The following is a 21,727-nucleotide window of genomic DNA, read 5'->3' as shown; positions in this document are numbered from 1 at the left end:
AATAATTTATTCTCATGTTTTGTATGCTGTGTACAATAAGTTTATTCATATATAAAAGTATATAGCTATATTTATAATTTTATTCTATTTTCCGTCCTACTTAACTAATAGTTCTAATCGAATCAAAAATTATATTGTAGCGAGAACATTTCAATAAAAAAAACTGTTATTATTAAGGTCAACATTTTTTTTATTATAAATCTGGACAACGCGCTGAGATTCTCATTTTAAAAATAACTTTTGTGCTTATAACAATTAATCCTACTTGAACGTTTCTTTTTTCCTGCATATCTCGGACACGTGCTTAGGCATGAAAGATATGAAATTCTGCAACTCATTATGATGTGGAAGGTTGCCGGAAGGAGAGTTGTGAGTCGCATAAAAAAGTCTTGGCTACGCAACATCCGAGAATAGGCGGGAATCAATCAAATGCTGCCGAGCTCTTTCGCCTCGCGAAGAACAAGAATGGGTATTCGAAGCTGACTGCCAACCTTCGCTAGTCGGAGAGGCACTCGAAAAAGAAGAACTTTAAGAAGAAGCGTTACTTGTTTAATTTATATTGCGAAACTTTATTTATACATGAGACGTAATTAATAAGCTTTGTAAGAGCTAATTTATTAAGAAAGTTAAGTCATCGTTTTCACCCGATATCCGTGGTTTTAAGCACTTAAAATAACAATTTCAACAAGATATACAAATCGACGTTACGTCATTACAAATGCTAACAACATTTGCATTAAGGAACTAACCTAATAACAATATATATAACAAAATTAATAAACAACAGTATCGCTTACAAAACAATAAAGTATTAACCTAGTAAATTTTATTTATTAAATAAAATAAAATGATGGTTTATGAGATCTTCTTTGGCTTTGATGTAGAGATGTATCCTTGTTATTCATATTAGGATTCACGGGCTAGTATGGGATACTATTTATGTATGTTTATAACGCACATATTATTAATAATTTAATCTCACTTTTAATATTATTTAATATCAGCTAGTTCAACCGTTCAACTTTTACACAACTAATTAAAAACTTTCAAACTTACATTCTAAAACGTATAGTCTTTATAATATCCAGTGTAAACTAACTCTATGCGTAGGTCGAGTGTCAGGTTGCTCCGCTCCTAAATTTACCTTGCTACCGCCATTAAAAGCATTTATGTTGTATCGGGTATCACAATATCGACGCTGCACAGCTAGTGTTACGACCGCGGTTTGTTTGCGACAAACTTTATGTGAGACAGCTTCGTGTACCTACCGCTTTATGTTTTTATTTAATTTATTCATAAAGTTGTTGTGACGAAAAAACCGGTTTTTTTACAGAAGAGAATCTCTTTGAGCTCATGTATGGTGTTTCTTTGTGTAAATATTACTTAATAAGTAATTTCTATCAAGATAAAGACAAACGTAAACAGCTTTCCAGGTCAAATTTTACAATTGATGATAATTTACAAAGAAATGAATGGAACTCCTTGTGATAGTAACTACGATCTCCGTCCGCCTGAACATGTTACCTTATTCGATCGTGGTGCATATATAAAATGAATAATATCATTAATTCATTTTCATTGTATGTACCAGCGGTTATCATTTTAAGGATTCAAAATTAATTCGTCCGTAAATACGAATTCAGTCGCTGTGGAAATAAACGACGATAAATTATAATTATGAAAGCAAAATGCGTTTCATATGTCATATGTGCATCATGTTCGATTTTCCACAATACGTGGCTAATGAGTTTGAAAACGTTTGCCAAACGTCGAAAACGTAAAGAATACAGTCTGCTAAAGTAGCTTTTACGTAATAATACGCACAAAACTAGGAAAACATCAAAATAAATATTATTACAATATAAAATAACAATCAAAAGAATTAATATATACTATACTAATATAATCAGGCTGAAAAATTTGTTTGTTTTAACGCATTAATCCACGGGGATGAACAAGGAACGATTAACACGGGTGAAACAGCACGAAACAACTTGTATCTTAATACATGTGTAATAAAAGTTAAACAAATATAAAATTTATTCTTTTTTTAAACCTAAACGTAACCGTAACCGTAACAGCCTGTGAATGTCCCACTGCTGGGCTAAAGGCCTCCTCTCCTCTTTTTGAGGAGAAGGTTTGGAGCTTATTCCACCACGCTGCTCCAATGCGGGTTGGTAGAATTCACATGTGGCAGAACTTCAGTGAAATTAGACACATGCAGGTTTCCTCACGATGTTTTCTTTCACCGTAAAGCACGAGATGAATTATAATCACAAATTAAGCACATGAAAATTCAGTGGTGCTTTTTTTAAAGAACAATATCATACATGGGTATAAGTTAAGCTAAGCTTGTGTTATGAGGGGACGACCATTATCTAAGTGGTCAGAATCGAACCTGCGATATTTACATCGCTAGGTAAACCTTTGTGCTATTGACGCTTAAATTTTTTTTTAAATATTGATTCATATTTCACACATAAACACATCCCCAATTGACAGATTTATTTTAAGCTATTGTAGCTCATTATAATCGATTAAATATACGTATACTTATTTTAATGTCGACACTTAAGTAAATGTTATAGTATTTGAATGTCCCTGCTAAACTAAGTCTCTCCTCTGTCTTAGAAGACAAGATTTGGTGCTTATTCCACCACGCTGCTCCAGATTGGTACTGGATACACGTGTGGCAGTTTTTTCATTCTAATTAAACACATGCATTTGAAAGTACGCGAGTAGGCTATTATTATTTAGATAAAATTTTTTTTAAATATTGATTCATATTTCACACATAAACACATCCCCAATTGACAGATTTATTTTAAGCTATTGTAGCTCATTATAATCGATTAAATATACGTATACTTATTTTAATGTAACATACTCGACACGAAAGTAAAAGTTATAGTATTTGAATGTCCCTGCTAAACTAAGTCTCTCCTCTGTCTTAGAGGACAAGATTTGGTGCTTATTCCACCACGCTGCTCCAGATTGGTACTGGATACACGTGTGGCAGTATTTCATTGTAATTAAACACATGCATTTGAAAGTACGCGAGTAGGCTATTATTATTTCAAAACAAGATTAAAGACTGTTAGTGATAATAAATAAGTACTTACGACTTTAAGTTTCTTCCAATGTCAGTCATTTACTTACTGGTGGTAGGGCTTTGTGCAAGCCCGTCTGGGTAGGTACCACCCACTCATCAGATATTCTACCGCAAAACAGCAGTACTTGATATTGTTGTGTTCCGGTTTGAAGGGTGAGTGAGCCAGTGTAATTACAGGCACAAGGGACATAAAATCTTAGTTCCCAAGGTTGGTGGCGCATTGGCTATAAGCGATGGTTGACATTTCTAACAATGCCAATGTCTAAGGGCGTTTGGTGACCACTTACCATCAGGTGGCCCATATGCTCGTCCACCTTCCTATTCTATAAAAAAAAAAAAAAATTTGTAGGATCGATTCAAAATGTATTTACGTATTATAAACAGCCAGTGAATGTCCCACTGCTGGGCTAAGGCCTCCTCTCCTTTTTTTTTTGAGGGGAAGGTTTGGAGCTTTTTCCACCACGCTGCTCCAATGCGGGTTGGTGGAATACACATGTGGCAGAATTTCAATAAAATTAGACACATGCAGGTTTCCTCGCGATGTTTTCCTTCACCTTTAACCTCGAGATAAATTATAAACACAAATTAAGCACATGAAAATTCAGTGGTGCTTGCCCGGATTTGAACCCACGATCATGGGTTAAGATTCACGTGGTCTAACCACTGGGCCATCTGGGCTTTGTAAAACAATGCTGAGTATTATTCTTTCAGATGTTAAATTAGGTGTTTCGAAAGTTAAATTTGAAATCGGTTTTCAATTAAAGAACAGCTAAGCAAGGTTTGTATATACTTACAGTATATATATTTTTAATTATTTACTGTTAAAATTGTTTTGGTTTTCTGCCTTTATTATTTTTCATTTATTTTCGAGTGTTTTCCGCCCTTATTGCCAGAAAGTAACCGCGTAAATTAACCAAATACGATTTTATAAAACAATAATAATCCTAAAAGCTTACAATATGTGTTTACTATAATAACACTTGTGAATTTGTCTAGTCTCATTTGACTTTAACCAATTAGTCAAAATTCAGTCAGATATATTTTATTAATTACTATTAATACAGACTTAGTAATAATATATTTCACGCAAACTTGTTTTTTATCTGTTACTTTTACAAACATGTCACGGAAAACATAACACCTACTGTGTTCTTTGTTCTTTTTTTATATAGAATAGGAAGGCGGACGAGCATATGGGCCACCTGATGGTAATTTCACCAACGCCCATAGACATTGGCATTGTAAGAAATGTTAACTATCGCTTACATCACCAATGCGCCACCAACCTTGGGAACTAAGATGTTATGTCCCTTGTGCCTGTAATTACACTGGCTCACTCACCCTTCAAACCGGAACACAACAATACCAAGAACTGTTATTTGCGGTAGATTATCTGATGAGTGAGTGGTTCCTACCCAGACGAGTTTGCACAAAGCTCTACCATCAGTGAGTGGTATCTTGATATAACTATATTTTTTGAATATGAATAGCCAACACAAATAATAATCAGAATAAGTTACAGTGCTATAATTAAATCCGTAACGAGTATCCGATACTATTATATTCATTACCCGTTGCTCGAGGCTGAGTGTAACAAACCTTGAATTTGAAATATGAATTTTCAACTGTTCAATAATACCTTAATTAATCCGCAGTTGCATGTACATTTTCGTCTGCGGTACTAAAATATTTAATAACCTTCATCTGAATATAATTGGGTATATTTTATTACAAAATTATCCGTATTTATTTATAATATAATTTCTTATTCATTAATTATTAATATCCTTTTTATATAACATTATTAAATGTTGGTCACATACTTTATTATAATCACATACGCCCAGGATAATATAATATTTAAAATGTTTGTATTTTGTATAAAATTTGCCTAAAAAATTTATATTCACATTAAATACACAAAAGGTTTTACTTTTCCTTATATTTACTTGTTGTGTTACACTTTTATTTGTTTGTTATTATCATTTTAAACTAATAATTTTTTGAACGTTCCTTAAAATAATGAACTGTTCTTATTTATTTATATGTAAGTTAAAATTATTTTCAATCATAACGTTCTTAGATAATAATTTTATATATACGTATATAACATTTGGCTGACTAATTGTGAGCATGCAGTTTTGCGTATCTATTGCTGTATGGCGGTGGGTGCGTTCAGGATATCATGTTTTGAAGCGATAATTATAACGCAGCGCTCTATGGGCCTTGCAACACTTCGCGTAAATTGATAGGATTTGCGTTCGTTACCGTTGAGCATTGGTTAGTCTATAGTGTTCATTATAAAATTTAAGGGACATTACAAATAATATTTAAGTATTTTTTTGGTAAAATCATTTGTTTTAAATTATAAAACAAATGATGATACAAGTAAGCTAAAAGGTAAAAACGATACGATTTTTTTATATTTGGGGTAAATAAGTTTGTTTGTGTTTTCACGCTTCAATACTTCACCTGATAGTAATTGTAAACTGAAAACTATAAGTTACCTCTCTCTTCTTAAAATAAATGACATTTTATGAACGTTCCGTAACTTTTTTGGAAAACACTTTTGTAGATATTTCTTAATATACATATATGTGTATGTAAATTTTAATATTGTTTTTTTAACATCATCATATTTATAAATATTACTCAAATAATAAATTATTTATATCATCAATTTCTTTGATTTTACAATTTAGGCTTTTCCCTAAACTAAACCTTACCTAACAAATTCGTTAAAGTTATTTTTAAGAAAAAAAATGTTTATTATTTTATTACAGAGTATCGTGTTTATACACAGTAATGCTACAAATATGATATATGTTTCTGTAGTGTCATCAAAAGAGTCTAAGTAACAGGAGCCCAATTACGCGCTGGACATCGTTTCAAAGGTAACCTCGTTGCCCGACGTCACTAACGCCTTGTATTAATTAAATATCGCTCGCATGTCAAAGCAAAGGATAATGAACGTCCTTTAAGACGTATTACAAGAACATATTGTATATTGTGATCTATTTCGTAACGTAATATGGTTATTAAATTATTTTTAATTGTGCTTGTTACGAGGTGGAATGTTTTTTTTTCAAGAATATGTAATAATTATCCAAAAATATAGAAGCTGCAACAGCTTAACGGTATACTGGCCGCAAAGCGACTTGACTGCAACAGGTTCGATCCTGACTATTGTATCGAAGATTTTAACCGAAAAGAAAAGAAATTATTTCATCGTTATTTCCATTTTTAATAATTAAATTTCGTTATCTTTATATCCTGTTTTATAACACAGACTTTTATTTATATTAGAGTGAGCTATGAAGTGGATAGCAAAATATTGCCCTAGCTTTCTTATTTGTGGAGTTTTTTTTTTAAATTAACAAAATATGAACACAGGTCATTTTCAGAAAGTTATTAATATTACTATTTTCCTCTCCAGTTAAGCTTTGCTTTAGGAGTGAATATATTTCTATAGCTCAAGGGGTCAGGTTAGATTTTGGACTTAAAGCTATAGGCTTACGCTACGGATTGAAAGAGATAGCAAGTCATTTAGCTTTGTCAACAGAATCAGTAACATTGGCAAGCGAAACACGTACCTAATCACTTTGTTTTTAAGCCATAACACTACTTTTGAAAACGCGATATCTTTTTATAGTGACACAGATATTTCTTGAATTACGTCCCGTTGTTTGGAACGAATCTTATATATGTTTTTGAGAATTTATTAACTTGATCACCGGCAATAAAATACAACGATAAAGAGGTCATCTGCGACCGTTCATTTTAAACAAATCTTGTTGTTTAAGAATACATAAAATGAGAATTTTATTTTTGGTAATGCCGTAGCGAAAGCTGTGAGTTGTGACGCGATTGTTTTGAAATACATATTTATTTTAATTATTCAACTGTTTGATAGCGTTGACTGGCTTAAATGGAGCGTAAATATGACATATGATTAGACGGTACTTAGTAATGGCTGAGCAATGGGCTTATAATCGTAAAAAGCCGAATATTACAATCTATTACATAACACTGGTGCTACTCAATTATTGTCTCGTAATTAATTTAGAGACTTTTGAGGTCATTTATTCTTTCTCTTTACCAAGAGTCAAGACAGATATAAAAGTTAGTGGTGAATTGGAAGCCAAAATTAACTAAACTAACTCTGGTTCTTGTGTTTGAAGTAATGATAAAAAATTAACTTTACAGGAGTTCGCAGAAACCGCAATGAACGAGTTATTGGGCTGGTACGGTTATGAAAGACTGGAACTTCGCAGATGGGCAGCATCGCGAGCGCGAGACACGGGTAGTCCGGAACAAACGGAACAGAAAAATAAAGGTATGTCATAGACAATCAAGAATTTGATACACCTAAGTTAAAGAAAAAGTAACAGGCCGCTTTTTCTAGTAATTTATTTGTACCTACAATTAAAATTCATGGGTGGTAGGGCTATGTATAAGCTCATCTGGGTAGGTACGACCGACTCATCAGATATTCTATCGCAATACAGCAGTACTTGGTATTGTTGGGTTCCGGTTTGAAGGGTGAGTGAGCCAGTATAATTAGTTGAATGGGATTAATTAAAATAATAAATTATCTGTAACTTTTATACCTGTACAAATTTTATAAATACAATTATTTTTTGATTTAATATTATATAGAATTATATAGAAAATTTCATAAATTATATATTTTGTCAATATTTTATATAAATATAGAAAAATAAATATTTTAATCAAAAACTGTTTAATGAACTCTTGTGAATTGTTATCGGTTAATATTTGTAGACCAAATCTTGCAGCTGAATTTTAAAACAATTTCACTTATCTGATTTGTCTAATATTTAACACACTTCATGCTGGTGACAGTACAATCTCTGCTAAGCGAAATTAAAAAATGATTTTCATTTTGTTGTGCCACAAAAGTAATTATATAAATGAAAAAAGTAACAAACATTGTTACACGTGTAGTAAGTGAATTGCCCAATATCCATATCCACTAGTAGTAGTTAATGGTAGTAAGTTCTAAGAATAGTTCCCCGTCAGCAGCTTTTATTCTACGAAGCGTGATTCCGAAATCACCCCGTTGCATTTTTACCGGGAAAAAAGGCGCTAAATTGTATGCTACGCGGGGTACTACAGATAATAATCTAATCTTACACTTTCTATCATTTAATGAATTTGTTCTTAGAACATTGATATACGTATACATTTTATTATTCGTCGAAAAACCGCGTCGATTTCGAGTGGTACGATTCTATAATTGTTTCATTTGCGTGAAACCTTTCTGACGTAAAAAAAAATCACTTCTGTGACACTTGCCTTCACATTTTTTTATTATTATTGGCAAGTTTTGTTTATATTTATTTTATCGAAAATACATTGTTAATGTAAATAAATTACCGATACCAATAATTGTTATTAGTACGTAGGTATTAATGAAATTCCTTGTAAGGCATGATAGTAATTAACGTAAGTTAGAAGTTAGGTCTAAAGCTATTAAGAAAAATAAAATATGAAGAATAATAAAATAAATGTGCTCTTGTCTTTTGATTATACCGAGACGTTTATTCATGATCGTGTATTTGAAGATATATTGTTATATTACGAAAACATTATTTATGAACTTGATACTTCAAAGCGGGTTTACTATTCCTAATGAACGCTCGCGAAATTGTTCGCATATCGTGTACCAAATACCACATTATATAAGATATTTCGTACGAACAAATGTGGATCTTTGCGGTTAAAGCGCGATGATTAACAACGTGTAAAGTTACCTTTATAATGTTACATAGGATACAGATAAGAAAGATATTATGTTACGGTGTGTTTTTGAAATTCAAAATGAGAAGGCGTTTGTTAATTTGAATGATAAAGTGAAAGATTAAAATTATTTCGAATTAAATTTAGCTCTACTAACATACTTTTTTTTACAAAATAGTGGTTACATTTCCTTTAGTCGCTAAAATCATAATGGGTGATATTAATTAAATTTTGCGTTTAATTGATCTTTTAAAAATAAACTAAGTTGAACATTTACATTTCTTTGAACATTCAATTGTACATTGTTTATAACTATTTATCGAATATGACGAACTTAAAGTCCAGTAGGTTTTGTATATTAGATACAACTTAAAGGTTAATATTAAGACGCGTTTAAAAATTTATATGAAAAAAAATATTATGGTTAAATAATTTTATAGAATTTACACATTTGAATTATTGATACCTTTGAAGTGGAAGTTCCTATTCCATTGATTCTACCACCAAACAGGTACGCTTTGTGTTACTGATCCACTGTTTGTGATTCAAGTATACGTAGCCCATGATATTGAACCCTAAGATTGTATGGTTGTGAAGCTCATTAGCAAAAGTTAGACATGACAATACAGCTGTCTTGGTCATGTAAGAATGCCATGCCAATAAAATTCTCGACAAATTAAAAGTTACCGTGTCATGACGTCAGATGACGTGTACTGATGAATTATTTTAAATTAATAAAAAAGTGTTGTTCTATATTTAAAATATTAATAGTATCGTAAACACATTTAATAATGTATCTATAGTCATAATTCAAATGAAATAATAACGAGAGAAAGGCTCAAGTATCTCTAACAAATCCGATCTGTGATCGTTAGCCCGCAACAGGATATTATGAGGCCCATAACGAGATATCAATGTTTTTATTTTAGTAAACGAGCTCTAGTAATGAATGACTGCTTATCAAGTTACCGAATCGAGTGATGAAAAAAATTTAAACTACAACGACTATTAAAATTAATGTTCAATTTTTGGAATTGATGTATCTCAAATGAATATTTGAGAGCCGAGATGGCCTAGTGGTTAGAACGCGTGAATCTTAACCGATGATCGTGGGTTCAAACCCGGGTAAGCACCACTGAATTTTCATGTGCTTAATTTGTGATTAAAATTCATCTCGTGCTTGACGGTGAAGGAAAACATCGTGAGGAAACCTGCATGTGTCTAATTTCATTGAAATTATGTCACATGTGTATTCTACCAACCCGCATTGGAGCAGCGTGGTGGAATAAGCTCTAAAACCTTCTCCTCAAAAAGGGAGAGGAGGGCTTAGCCCAGCAGTGGGACATTAACAGGCTGTTACTGTAAATGAATATTTTATAAATAGGTATAAAATTAATAGCAGGCTTCAGCTTTGTATATTACAATTATACCAATTAATATTATAATTGCGAAAGCGAGTTTGTATGTTTGTTACTATCACGTCTAAACTATTTAATCTATCGTCATGAAATTTTGCATACACGTTGTTAGGTATACAGAAAAAGAGATAAGGTACCTAATCTGTCTTCCATCACACGCGGGTGAAGCCGCGGACGGAACCTAATATAATAATCATAATATATAAAGGTATATTATCAAATTTATTCGACTTGGCATCTGAAAAAGATGTTTAATTGTTCAACAGAAATAAGTTGAAGATGGATGGTAGCGGCGTTGCGCTTATAATAATAAAAATACTTTCCACCGCCCCATCACACTACAATGTGAACGTTCCTCAACGTTTCGAGACTTTTAGATGGCCCAGTGGTAAGTACGCGTGAATCTTAACCGATGAACGTGGTTTCAAACCCGGGCAAGCACCTCTGAAGTTTCATGTGCTTAATTTCTGTTTATAATTCATCTCGTGCTTTTCGGTGAAGGAAAACATCCTGAGGAAACCTGCATGTGTCTAATTTCATCAAAATTCTGCCACATGTGTATTCCACTAACCCGCATTGGAGCAGCGTGGTGGAATAAGCTCCAAACCTTCTCCTCAAATAGGGAGAGGAGGCCTTAACCCAGCAGTGGGACATTTACAGGCTGTTGCTTAGCAGTACATCGTTACCTGCGAGGCAGTCAAGGAACAATTTACATACAGAAATATGGGCTTATGTAATATGATATGTTTTTCGGTAATTTACATAATTTTAAGATATTTAAAATATTCAAAATATATTTCGTTTAAATTATAAATAATAATTTATTAAAATACAGTTATCAAGTAGCCTGCCTAAAAGCTTTATATACATAATATTGTTGGTGCTATTGATTCAATACTCCAATTTGGGGCGTTTGTTAGTGATCGTGTAACTAAACGACAAGATCGATTTCGGTCGTACTCTCATAACATAATAATTTATATTTGTTGTGTGAAAACGATGATTCATCATTTATAACCATGCTATGGCCCAGTAGGTGGGGCTGTAATTATTAACAAATTTTATATTTATGGATCAAAATGAGAGAGTATTATACTGGCTTAGTTCCAAAAAATTATCTAAATGTTATTGTTCACATAAATATGTTGAATATACATTATAATAAATATTTAGTAATTCAATTGACCTTAATAATTATTTGTTGTTTTAATTCTCAAATTGTAACTGCGTATGATTAAGTAACAAGAACATAACATTCAAGCTTGTCGCCTCAACCGTCTAACTTTAAAGCGGACGAAACTGGGAAGTGCAGTTTCTTATACATATTAATATTATATAATAACACCTACGAAATGCGTTCCATCTTTTGGTATGAGTTTTATGTATATTGGTATAATTATTTTTAGTTAGGCAATTAAAAAAAGTACATAATATATATAATAATGTTTTTTTGGATGTTTATGGATGTGGAGTGGTGGACGAACTCCTCCACCGTGGGAGTCCTGGTGTCTCGATGTATGGCATCATTTCAATTTCAAACAATACTTCCATTCGGGCTATTTAGCGAGCTATTTTGTTATTTTCTAAAATGTTCAAGAGATGCAAGTGAGAGTTGAAAAAAGGCGACATTTAGCACCCCTAGTTGTAAATGTAAATGGTTCATTATAGATGGCGATAAAGGCTAAAGTATTTGTCCCCAGGCTGTCACTGCGCAATGAAAGGCCTCTCCAGGTCATAAAGTCAATTACAACTTACACATTTTTTAAAATTGTTGTGTTCGAGTACTTCGAAACAAAATATAGCTACGCGCTAATACTTTATATGCATAGTGCGTACTGGATGGCCGGTATTGTTATTGTTTCCAAAGAATATTTACTGCCTCTCTAGGTAAGATTCCTTTCAGTGGCGTAGCTTGCCCTTAATGGGAAATCTATTTTTCAAATGTGTATAATATTTTCATTTTTTCCCTGGAAATTTAGCGTACGGTCTTAAAGTTCAGGTGATATTTTGGATACCATTTTATGACTTATTGCTTACTTGGGTTCGGGGCCCCTGTAGCTAGGAGGGCCCGTATCTTTGATACGGCTGATACGGCGGTAGCTACGCCCCTGATTTTTTTATTCTGCCATATTGACCGTAATAATATTTATATCTACAGCATTATATATTAATATTAATAAAATGCTGTAGATACATATTTAATTCTTTTACCGATTTATTTGCAGCTCGTAAAGAATCTCATATATAGTATTCTTTTATTGAGGGACGTAAATGGAAATAAGACAAAAATACGAGGTAAAAAATGGTACCTATTTATTCCGATTCCATGGAACCCAACGAGTTCCTTTCTAATGCTAGATGTCTGGAAGAGATCACTAATCGTAAGTGATGAGACTGCACTACACTAAAATATTTTTTGTACATTTTTGAATTATTTTCAAATCATATTTATTTTATTATAATAAGGTATTAAATAATAATAATATTGTTTAGTCTTGCTTAAATTAACAGTACCTAAATAATTAAATACAAATTTATTTTTCTACTTTCTTATTTGGGTAAGTATATAAAAAATCAGCGTCCAAGTAATTGATTTATCTAATCCACAAAACTTAATCATGTTACTTATTTAGAAGAACTCTTAATTTTTATTTTAATCAATAAATATAATTTTTTTATGTAAGAGTGGGCCTCTCTAAAAAGGCAAGTCTACATAAAAAAGGCAGGCTATTCACCTGATGGAAAGTAACTACCACCCATGGACATCTGCAACACCGGAGGGCTTGCGAAATTAATGAATTTACTAAGTTATTATAATATCCAATTATATTAATATTATATTCGTTGACAATAATTAAATAAATTTACATTTTGATTAAACATCTTTACATCATAAGCCAATAATTCGATATTTCAATCGCCAACGTCCATACCACGTTGAATACACCGGTTCTCGTCCGATCACCGAAGTGAAGCAACGTCGGGCGCGTTCAGTACTTGGATGGGTGACCGCCTGGGAACACCGCGTGCCGTTAGCTTTTATTATTTTAAAAATTAAAGTTATCAAAAATTGTAATGAACACTGGGGCCATTTTTTTTTTTTTAAACATTTCATAAGATTGTGGGCAGGCGAGACGTCTCAAACCTTAATTTCTCCCGCGGCGATGAGTTAAAGCATTCGAAATACTGGGAATCAAAAGCCAAAATGAATCCACGAAAAATCCAAGAAGATAGTTTTCTTTAAAATGTCAAATATTTCCATTAATCTAAGAAAGAATTGAAGAGGCAAACTGCTTTAGTATCTATAATTATTTAGTCTTGGAAGTAAACTTCCATAATTCAAATAAATGTATATACATTTATTGAATTTTGCTAGTTATACAAAACAAAAAAATATATAAAATGTATAGTTACATTTCAAAACTGTTTTTTAAATATAAGTAAAAAGTTTTTTATTACTTATGTAAAATAGTTTGCATTTCTGCATAGTAGCAAAATACAAAATAAAAATAGCTTGGAGCGTCATCTATGAACCTACGATATATAGTTCTTAGTAAAGATCGTGCCATTACAACGTAGTACCCATTATTGCCGCCAGAAATGAATTTTATAAAACTTCAAAATCATTATACATTTATCAATGACTTTCTTTTGCTTGCTTTAAGTATTTTTTTAAAGTTAGAATATATGTTTTTTGCATTTAATTTTTTTCGTATTTTGATTTTACTTGAACATAAAAACAAATCTATACATATAACGCCATCTATTACCATTTTTTTAATCAACTTCACTTTGTTTGTGATGAGACCCCATGGTTCTACTTATGGGAGAGGGTTGAATAGAATGATTAGTGTTTGATAGTCGTAGGAGATATAAGGGTTGTTTTTAAATCAGCTTTATTCGCTGCCGGAAGTACCCATTCCGTTTTAGTAACGCATTGCGGTATATTTTTGTGTCGCGCTGTTTATGATTAAAGCGCACGTAGCATCAGATGTTGGGTATCTAAGATTATATGGTTGGAAGCTCATTAGCAACATGAAGATATGAATATATTAGTAGAAGATGGAAGGGAAGAAAACACAAAATCCTTCCCTCTCTTTTAGTGCGCCGTTACGCTACAATATAAACGTTAATCAATCATCATACATGTTTCAAGACTCTATGTTTTAAAATCTACCTAGTCTGCGTTATCTGCTAAGCTAGTTTATAACAATTGTATTAAAGCTCATTAAAATTACTATGACCACATAGAAAATATAGTGTGTATAATTAATAATAATTAATATAATTATTGCGTTAGCGTGTCGCCCTTAATATAGTATAATATGTATATTGTAAGTGTAAAATAAATACCTACTTATGAAACAAATAAATAAATAGTTGGTCAAATTGTTTCTTATAATAAAATACAAAACATTAAGAAAACTACTCTGTCTTTATATAAACATTTATTCTCCATATTAAACATAGCCATTCACCCCATCTAATTGTGTAGGTACCCTGAATGTGCTGGAAACCCGCTGATGACAGACAGGCTTGGCTACAGAATTAAGAAATACTATATTCTAATAGGTATATTTAATTCAAGAATAATAAATGATTTTGAATCAAAACCGCTAACGCAATAAGATACAAACAAGCGCTTTATATGTCTCAGAGCTATTGTAACTAAAGGTTACATAATACACAGTTAAGTATTATATTACGCTTAACAACGATATAACCCAATGGAGTTAATATAGACAAAATGTAATATGGGACATGTTAGAAAAACTAATATGACATACAAATTAAAATGTGAAAGAATATGGCTGTCACTGCACGTCAAATTGATGTAAAACCGCAAAATGTATGGTTATGCAAGGAATTTATAATCAAATATAACACATAAATAAATATTGAGTCAAAGAAATAAAAATATAGAATATATACTAAACATATATATTTTTCTTATAATACAATTATTAATTATCTTATAATAATATATGTATAGTAACGTAGTATATTTATAAGTAGTATACGCGATACGTCGGAGTTGAGAGCATAGAACGGCATAGGCGAATCGGTGTTATACTCAAAGTGCAACAATAGATGTTTCACATAATGAATGATTTATTATTAAAATAAACTGTTAATTTAAAAAAAATATCGAATTTTAATAGTTTTGCATTTCTGTTCCACAGCCGAGGAATGTTCCTGGTGCAACAAGAACATAACGAGTGAAAGTGGCGCGCTGCAACAAGCTGGAGCGGCGTTCTGTTCAGAGCTTTGCTTTAGTCAGTCCCGCCGCGCTAATTTCAAGCGCGCCAAGACTTGCGACTGGTGTCGCCACGTACGACATACAGTCGCATATGTGGATTTTCAGGTGAGAATCATAATATAAGGATGAAGTTCAGTATAAGTTATTTTTAATTGTAAAAGAGGATTATGGAATAACAGGTGGAACTAGAACTCGTAATGATTGTTTTAATAATCACGTTTTTCATCGCGTAGTTTCTAAATACTACTGCCTTTATGATACGTAGCGGAACACATTTGTGTTCCGCTACGTATCATAAATACAATAACAATTCCTGTTAAAATTAATTACGCAGTTATGTGATCATAGTATTAATATTGTGTCTAATATAATATTAATTACTAACGGAATTACATAAGCAATCAGACTGAATATTTAATACGAGGCATTAGGGCTTCTTGAATAGCCCATGGATATTCAGGGGCTGCCCATGAATATTGAAGACATTTCGAATGGCATTCATATTTGTTCTGTTACTTCTGTTCACATGATTTTTTCAATCTATATATGCTAATATATATTTATTTATTTATTTTGATCTTCAACTGTTGTACATAACACACATTCAAAACTCGCTTTACATTAACTTAAAACTAAATGCACAACCGACAGTTACAAAAAGAGGTAACAAAATAAAAACAGAAATAAATAATATTTAAATGGTGTTTTCATATTTCATTGGTACCTTATTTAAAGATTTTTCAACATAAAAAAATCTCGAAATAGATATTGTGTTTACAGTATTTTCTGATCAAAAAGTGAATATACAGTTATAAATGTTTTTAAATTGTTTCAGGATGGTGCCACACAGCTTCAATTTTGCTCAGACAAATGTCTAAATCAATATAAAATGCACATCTTTTGTCGAGAGACGCAAGCGCACTTAGACCTTAATCCGCACTTGGTAAACGCTTCGTCATCATCAAACCTAATCACGCCAGAACTTTGGCTCAAGAACTGCAAAAGTAGATCTGTATCGCCAGCATCCGAACGCTCAGGTTCTCCATCTATCGAGAAAAAAAATAACGAAAAGGATCCATCATCTAACCAAAGAAAATCTCCGCTTCCATTAATAACAATTGCGCCACCAGCAAAATTAATGAATAAGCCACCTGAGGAAAGATGTATTCAAAAGTCACCCGAAGGGAAAAAAGATTCAAGAACGAAGATGAACTTACGAAAGCGTAGGACATCGAAATGTTCGGCAACAGTGACATCACAAACACTTCGACAGCAAAACTCAACACCGAAAGCACAGGATATGAGAATGCGCAGTCCATCTATTGACGGATCCTCGCCAGTTTCATCGGTTACAGTCAGTAACAATGCGATACATTCTCCACCGAGTGCGATGAACCAACAGATACCACCCCCTTTCCCCAACCCAATGTTCGGTATGCCACCGCCTGTTTTCGTGGATAACAATAATGGTCACATAAATGAGCATAGACATCCAATGTTTGTTCCAAGACTAGGGTTTATTCCAACGCCTCCGGGAATGATGCATCAAGAGAGGCCAAGACTTTTTCCGCCTATGAATTTCCCACAACCCATCGGTCAAGCTCCTCCAGTAACAGTACTTGTTCCTTACCCCGTAATATTACCAATACCTCTACCAATACCCATTCCTATACCATTATCTTCGTTTATCCAAGCACATCGATCTAACAAAGTCAAAACAGAAGTGAATAATGATGATGTAGAAGGACCTCTTGATTTTACTATGAATGGGGATAAGAAAAAAAATGAAAACGTTTGCAGAATGGATAATGATGTAGATGTAAATACAGAAGCACTAGATAAAACCAGTCAATCTGATCCAAATAAAGATATCAACGATAGAATAGACAGTGACAAGTTGTCCAACGAAGCGACTGAAGTCAGTAACCCAGAACAAACATTACCAAAGTTTAAAATTACGCGACTAGGCAATAAAATGGCCAAAATCGTAACAAAGACAAGGGAACCTTCAGAATCATCAAGACCTTTAAGGAAACGACGGAGGCTTGTCGAAGCAACCGATGACGATTCACTTATTCCTAAAACGAGGAAAATTGTGCAAGTGTAAATGTTATTAATACCAATAAATTCTATATAATAATATAATCTTCATTCATACATATCACAAAGCATTATAATTCGAACAGAGTTCATTATTCTTTCAATTTGCTAGTCCTAGATATAAGATCTTACTCATTTAACTGAATGTCTCATTAACTTAATTAGCGAGCACTGTAAATGTGATATTAGTAACATTATTCAATGTCAAATAAACACAAGTATAAGTAAGAATGCATAATTTTATTTTCTTCTACGAAATTAATTAAAATTTTATAATTTACAAACGTTGTTTTGAAACAAGAATGACAGTTTTATTTTTACTCTCATTCGGCGGTGAAAAAAAAACATTCTGAGGAAACATCCACCAACCCGCAATGGAATAGCGATATAGAATAATTACCAACTTTCTTGACTTGAGGTTGGTACCTCTTTTTGACTGGAATAAAAGGGTGAGATCAACTCAAAACAATTATTAACGCTACATGCTGCAAGTACCGCAGCAGTACAGTGACATGTACCACGTTAAGATTGTTCTTTAGTTAAAGTTTGTAACAGCTAAACACAATGCGGAAGTGTTTTTATGATTTCATAATTATACAAAAGACAGTTTCCAATGATACACACACATAGTACCCACTTATTATCTTAAGTATAAATTGTATTTACAAAATATAGTCTCCCGTTAATTGTATCTAGAAAAGACGCCTCTCTGGCTGAATTTCGGCTAAACCGCCATTTTCAACGAATTCTAGCCAACTGCCAACCACACAGAAGATATTATAGTATGCAAGTGTAACACAGAACACTGCCAATTCCAAAATTTCGGTCAACAAAAAAAAATAACTACTCATTGAAAAGAAAAATCCGTTAAGAAATTAAATAAAACGCTTATCAAAAATTCTCTGTCGTTTTTTTCATCTGTAGATCTAATGCGCTCGCGCATCAGTTTAAGTGTTTGAAGGAAATATTTAGACAATTTTCAAATCTTTTGAAATGGTCCTTTCCAATATTTTTCTTTGTCGATATATATTTCTTGGGCTTGGTTGGCATAGACATTATTTCACGCACAACAGGATTGAGACAAAATTAGTAAAAGTAAGTACTCCCTTTGCTTATGAAAAAATAATTTTACATTTCCATTTCAGACAAAAACGTTAATTGCCTTGCTAATCCTTAATACAACTAGGTTGAGACGGAATTTACTAAAACTTTATTTAATAACAAAAAATTAGGAACAACTAATTTTCATTTTCAATTGTCACTGTTGAGCAAAGGCCTGCTCCCCTTTAGATGAAAAGCCTAGGAGCTTTTACACCACGTTGTTCGAATGATAGATGATTATAACCGCAAATAATAGAGCCCAGATGGCCTAATGGTTGTACACGTTAATCATAAACAAAGATCACGGTTATATTCGAGCATTGAAGCGATAAAGAGGCTAAAAATTTTACACATTTTAATTGGGAAATGAAAATATTTCAAGGATTCGTCGAAAACTGTATAAGTATATTTTAACTAACTAATATGTATCACATGAAGATTAAAAATAGACTAAGCCGTTTGTAATTTAGATTATTATCATAACATGGCAACACAACATGTTATTTACATCAACAAAGCGTGTAAAATATTCTGAAAATTCGAGAAAAAAATCATATAACTGGGCACCTGAGAAAATAAATTTACGTAATCATAAATGATTCATGTGTGACTCAAATGAGCACAACTGTTCTTTGATAGAAATTATTTTCCTATTACTCACATTGAATGACTTTACACTTAATGTAAGATTGAATAACAAAAACAAGTATTTATATAATATAAAAATGGTTTTGATAATGATAAAATATTCTCAAATAAAATAAATTTAAATTAATTACCTCTTCATAATATGTGTATAGTAGTTTTTTTTTATTCATAGTTTATCATGCTTGGGAAAGGGAAGACTAATAAAGGATATTTTTAAAGTAAATAATAAAAAAATAAAATTATTTCATAGGCTTTAATGTCTCTGAAAACATTGCTATAAATTATTAACATAATAGTCATTTCTATATCATTTAACAAATTCTCTTAGCATCTAACAACTTGGCCACATTTTAAGATTATTTTCCATTTTATTTGTACAATAGAGATCTAATTGGCTTTCTTATATGCACCATTATTGTAACAAGACAATTATTAAAGCATTTCATATTTAATTATTATAACTATTGAAGGCAATAATGATTCATTTTAAAATTATACTGAACATTTTATTAAGGAAAACTAGTCTTTTTATTTTCCAAATAATAGAATATTTGATGATAGAAAACATCAAATATTCATAGATTTGTAGCAATGTTTTTAACAATGGAATTAAAGTAAATGCAAAATAAAATTATTTGTATTCAAATTATTTGATGATCATTACAAAAGTTTACATTCATTCAATTTTTGGAATGAATAATATAAATTAACTTCACATATAACTTGGAAGCTAAGAAATATAGATGGTAATGTCATGATTTCCTTGAGAACTGTTTGAAAATAATGAAAAATTACTTTTTAGTGTTGTATAAATCCCAGAGAGTTATTGCTCCATCAAGGCCCCCAGCTGCCATGATGTTTGCATTCCAAAATGAAACTTTTTGAGAGGAATACACAACATCTTGCACAGCTTGTCTGTGTTCAGTAAGTACTACCAATTGCCTCAAAGAGAACCACGAGAAAATACGGATGTGTCCATCCCAGCCACCAGATGCAAAAACTCTACCATCACTCCTTGTACAAACTTTATTTATTCCAGGGTTTTTGATATTTACATCCAATTTATGGGCCAAGCTCAAGTCTTTCCTTCCTATGCTAAATATTTGTATCACATCTGACACATTGCCGATCATGCCTCTTTGTTGCTCGAGATGGAAATCCACTGACATTGGACATTCTTTAGTTTGCAATTTGCTGATGCATTGACTAGTGTTGAGATCCCATAGCAGGAGCCATCCTGCTTCATAGCCCACCAGAAGAAGGGGCCGGTCATTTGGAAATTCAATATGCTTTAAACACATTGGATCACCGAGTTTAGGAGAATCATTTTCTGGCACCAAACTATTTATTTTTTCACCAGAAAAATTGTAAATGTGTATTTTGGATTCCCTATCAGGTACAAAGAGCATTTCGAGTTTTGTGTTGGCATCAAAACGACAAAATCCAGGATAGTCATTATCTATGGTATGTTGTTCTTTGTAGCCACTATTAGTAAGAGCAAAAATTTTGTAAATTCCACCTTTTTCTTGGGTGATCAGTTGGTTGTTCGTATGAATGAGATGAAGAATGGGAGCTTGACCAACTTTGATTTTTTGCTGGACCCGGTGTGTCTGAAACAAAAGACAACATTAACATTTTTTGATCAGCTCAAAATGTTTATCACTAATCAATGACCAGATACGAAAATATACAGATTCAGAAACTTTTATCTCTTTACTTTTGGATCAAATAACACTGAAACAATGTAAATAAAATCAAATGTTTTGATTATCATACATATTTTGCGACGTGCAAGATAAAATTCGTTGTTTGCGTATGAGCAAATTTAAACTGTTATTTTTCTAGGTCACAAAATGAGGGTAGTAAACAAAGAAAGGCGCAATAGATAGAAGCCGTATACATCAGTTACAATGTTCAACGCAGTTTAAAATAAAGACAGCGTTATTATACTTAGAATATTTGATCTCACCTGAAGGTTGTATGCATAAACATATCCATTTTTCGACCCGGCTAGTAACCTCTCGAGTCCCCCTGGTAAAAAGCTAAATGCCAAACAATATACTGGCGAATTGTCGACATTTCTGAGAGTATAAACCGGGTCAGGTGGTAGCAAAGCCATTTCTGGTCAAGCTCGAACCAAAATATGTAATCGGAATAGAAAAATAAAATATTAATCAAATTAATCAAGCCATCAGAAACTGAACCACAACTACGCACAACACAAAACTGACACAAAAACAAGAAAGTTTACATATTTACGTCACAGACTTATTATGGGTACGTTCACGACTCATATTAATTTCACTATTTTTATACAGGATTTCT

At 32.3% G+C, this 21,727-nt stretch overlaps 2 protein-coding genes and 1 non-coding gene across 3 annotated transcripts in view; 2 read left to right on the top strand and 1 right to left on the bottom strand.

The window, feature by feature from the left end:
• LOC126772340 (sine oculis-binding protein homolog) overlaps positions 1-17,878 on the top strand; it is a 39,301-nt gene extending 21,423 nt beyond the window's left edge. The window contains exons 2-4 of the mRNA XM_050492675.1: positions 7,319-7,448; positions 15,477-15,658; positions 16,389-17,878. Coding sequence (XP_050348632.1) covers positions 7,319-7,448; positions 15,477-15,658; positions 16,389-17,660 — 1,584 coding nt within the window. The 3' untranslated portion in view covers positions 17,661-17,878. The remainder of the gene's footprint in view (positions 1-7,318; positions 7,449-15,476; positions 15,659-16,388) is intronic.
• On the top strand, positions 13,213-13,331 carry LOC126772594 (5S ribosomal RNA). The gene has a single exon (XR_007669673.1). It is a non-coding gene; the product is annotated as a 5S ribosomal RNA (ribosomal RNA).
• A 1,760-nt stretch (positions 17,879-19,638) lies between the features above and the next one.
• Positions 19,639-21,629, bottom strand: LOC126772380 (guanine nucleotide-binding protein subunit beta-like protein 1). The gene is made up of 2 exons (XM_050492735.1): positions 21,372-21,629; positions 19,639-21,012 (listed from the first exon to the last, which is right to left on the bottom strand). Exons 1-2 carry the CDS (start codon positions 21,519-21,521, stop codon positions 20,194-20,196), a joined length of 969 nt encoding a protein of 322 aa, XP_050348692.1. The 5' UTR covers positions 21,522-21,629; the 3' UTR covers positions 19,639-20,193.
• Positions 21,630-21,727: the final 98 nt, after the last annotated feature.

Source organism: Nymphalis io, chromosome 12 (genome assembly GCF_905147045.1).
Source record: "Nymphalis io chromosome 12, ilAglIoxx1.1, whole genome shotgun sequence".
Lineage (NCBI taxonomy): Eukaryota > Metazoa > Arthropoda > Insecta > Lepidoptera > Nymphalidae > Nymphalis > Nymphalis io.
The sequence above is the reverse complement of the archived record's forward strand: the minus strand, read 5'-3'. Positions and strand labels throughout refer to the sequence as shown.

Excerpts from the sequence above, each read along its gene's own strand:
- LOC126772380 (XM_050492735.1), bottom strand. The coding sequence starts at position 21,521 with ATGGCTTTGCTACCACCTGACCCGGTTTATACTCTCAGAAATGTCGAC. Across the intron at positions 21,013-21,371 it reads TTTATGCATACAACCTTCAG|ACACACCGGGTCCAGCAAAA; the intron begins GTGAGATCAAAT and ends CTTTTGTTTCAG.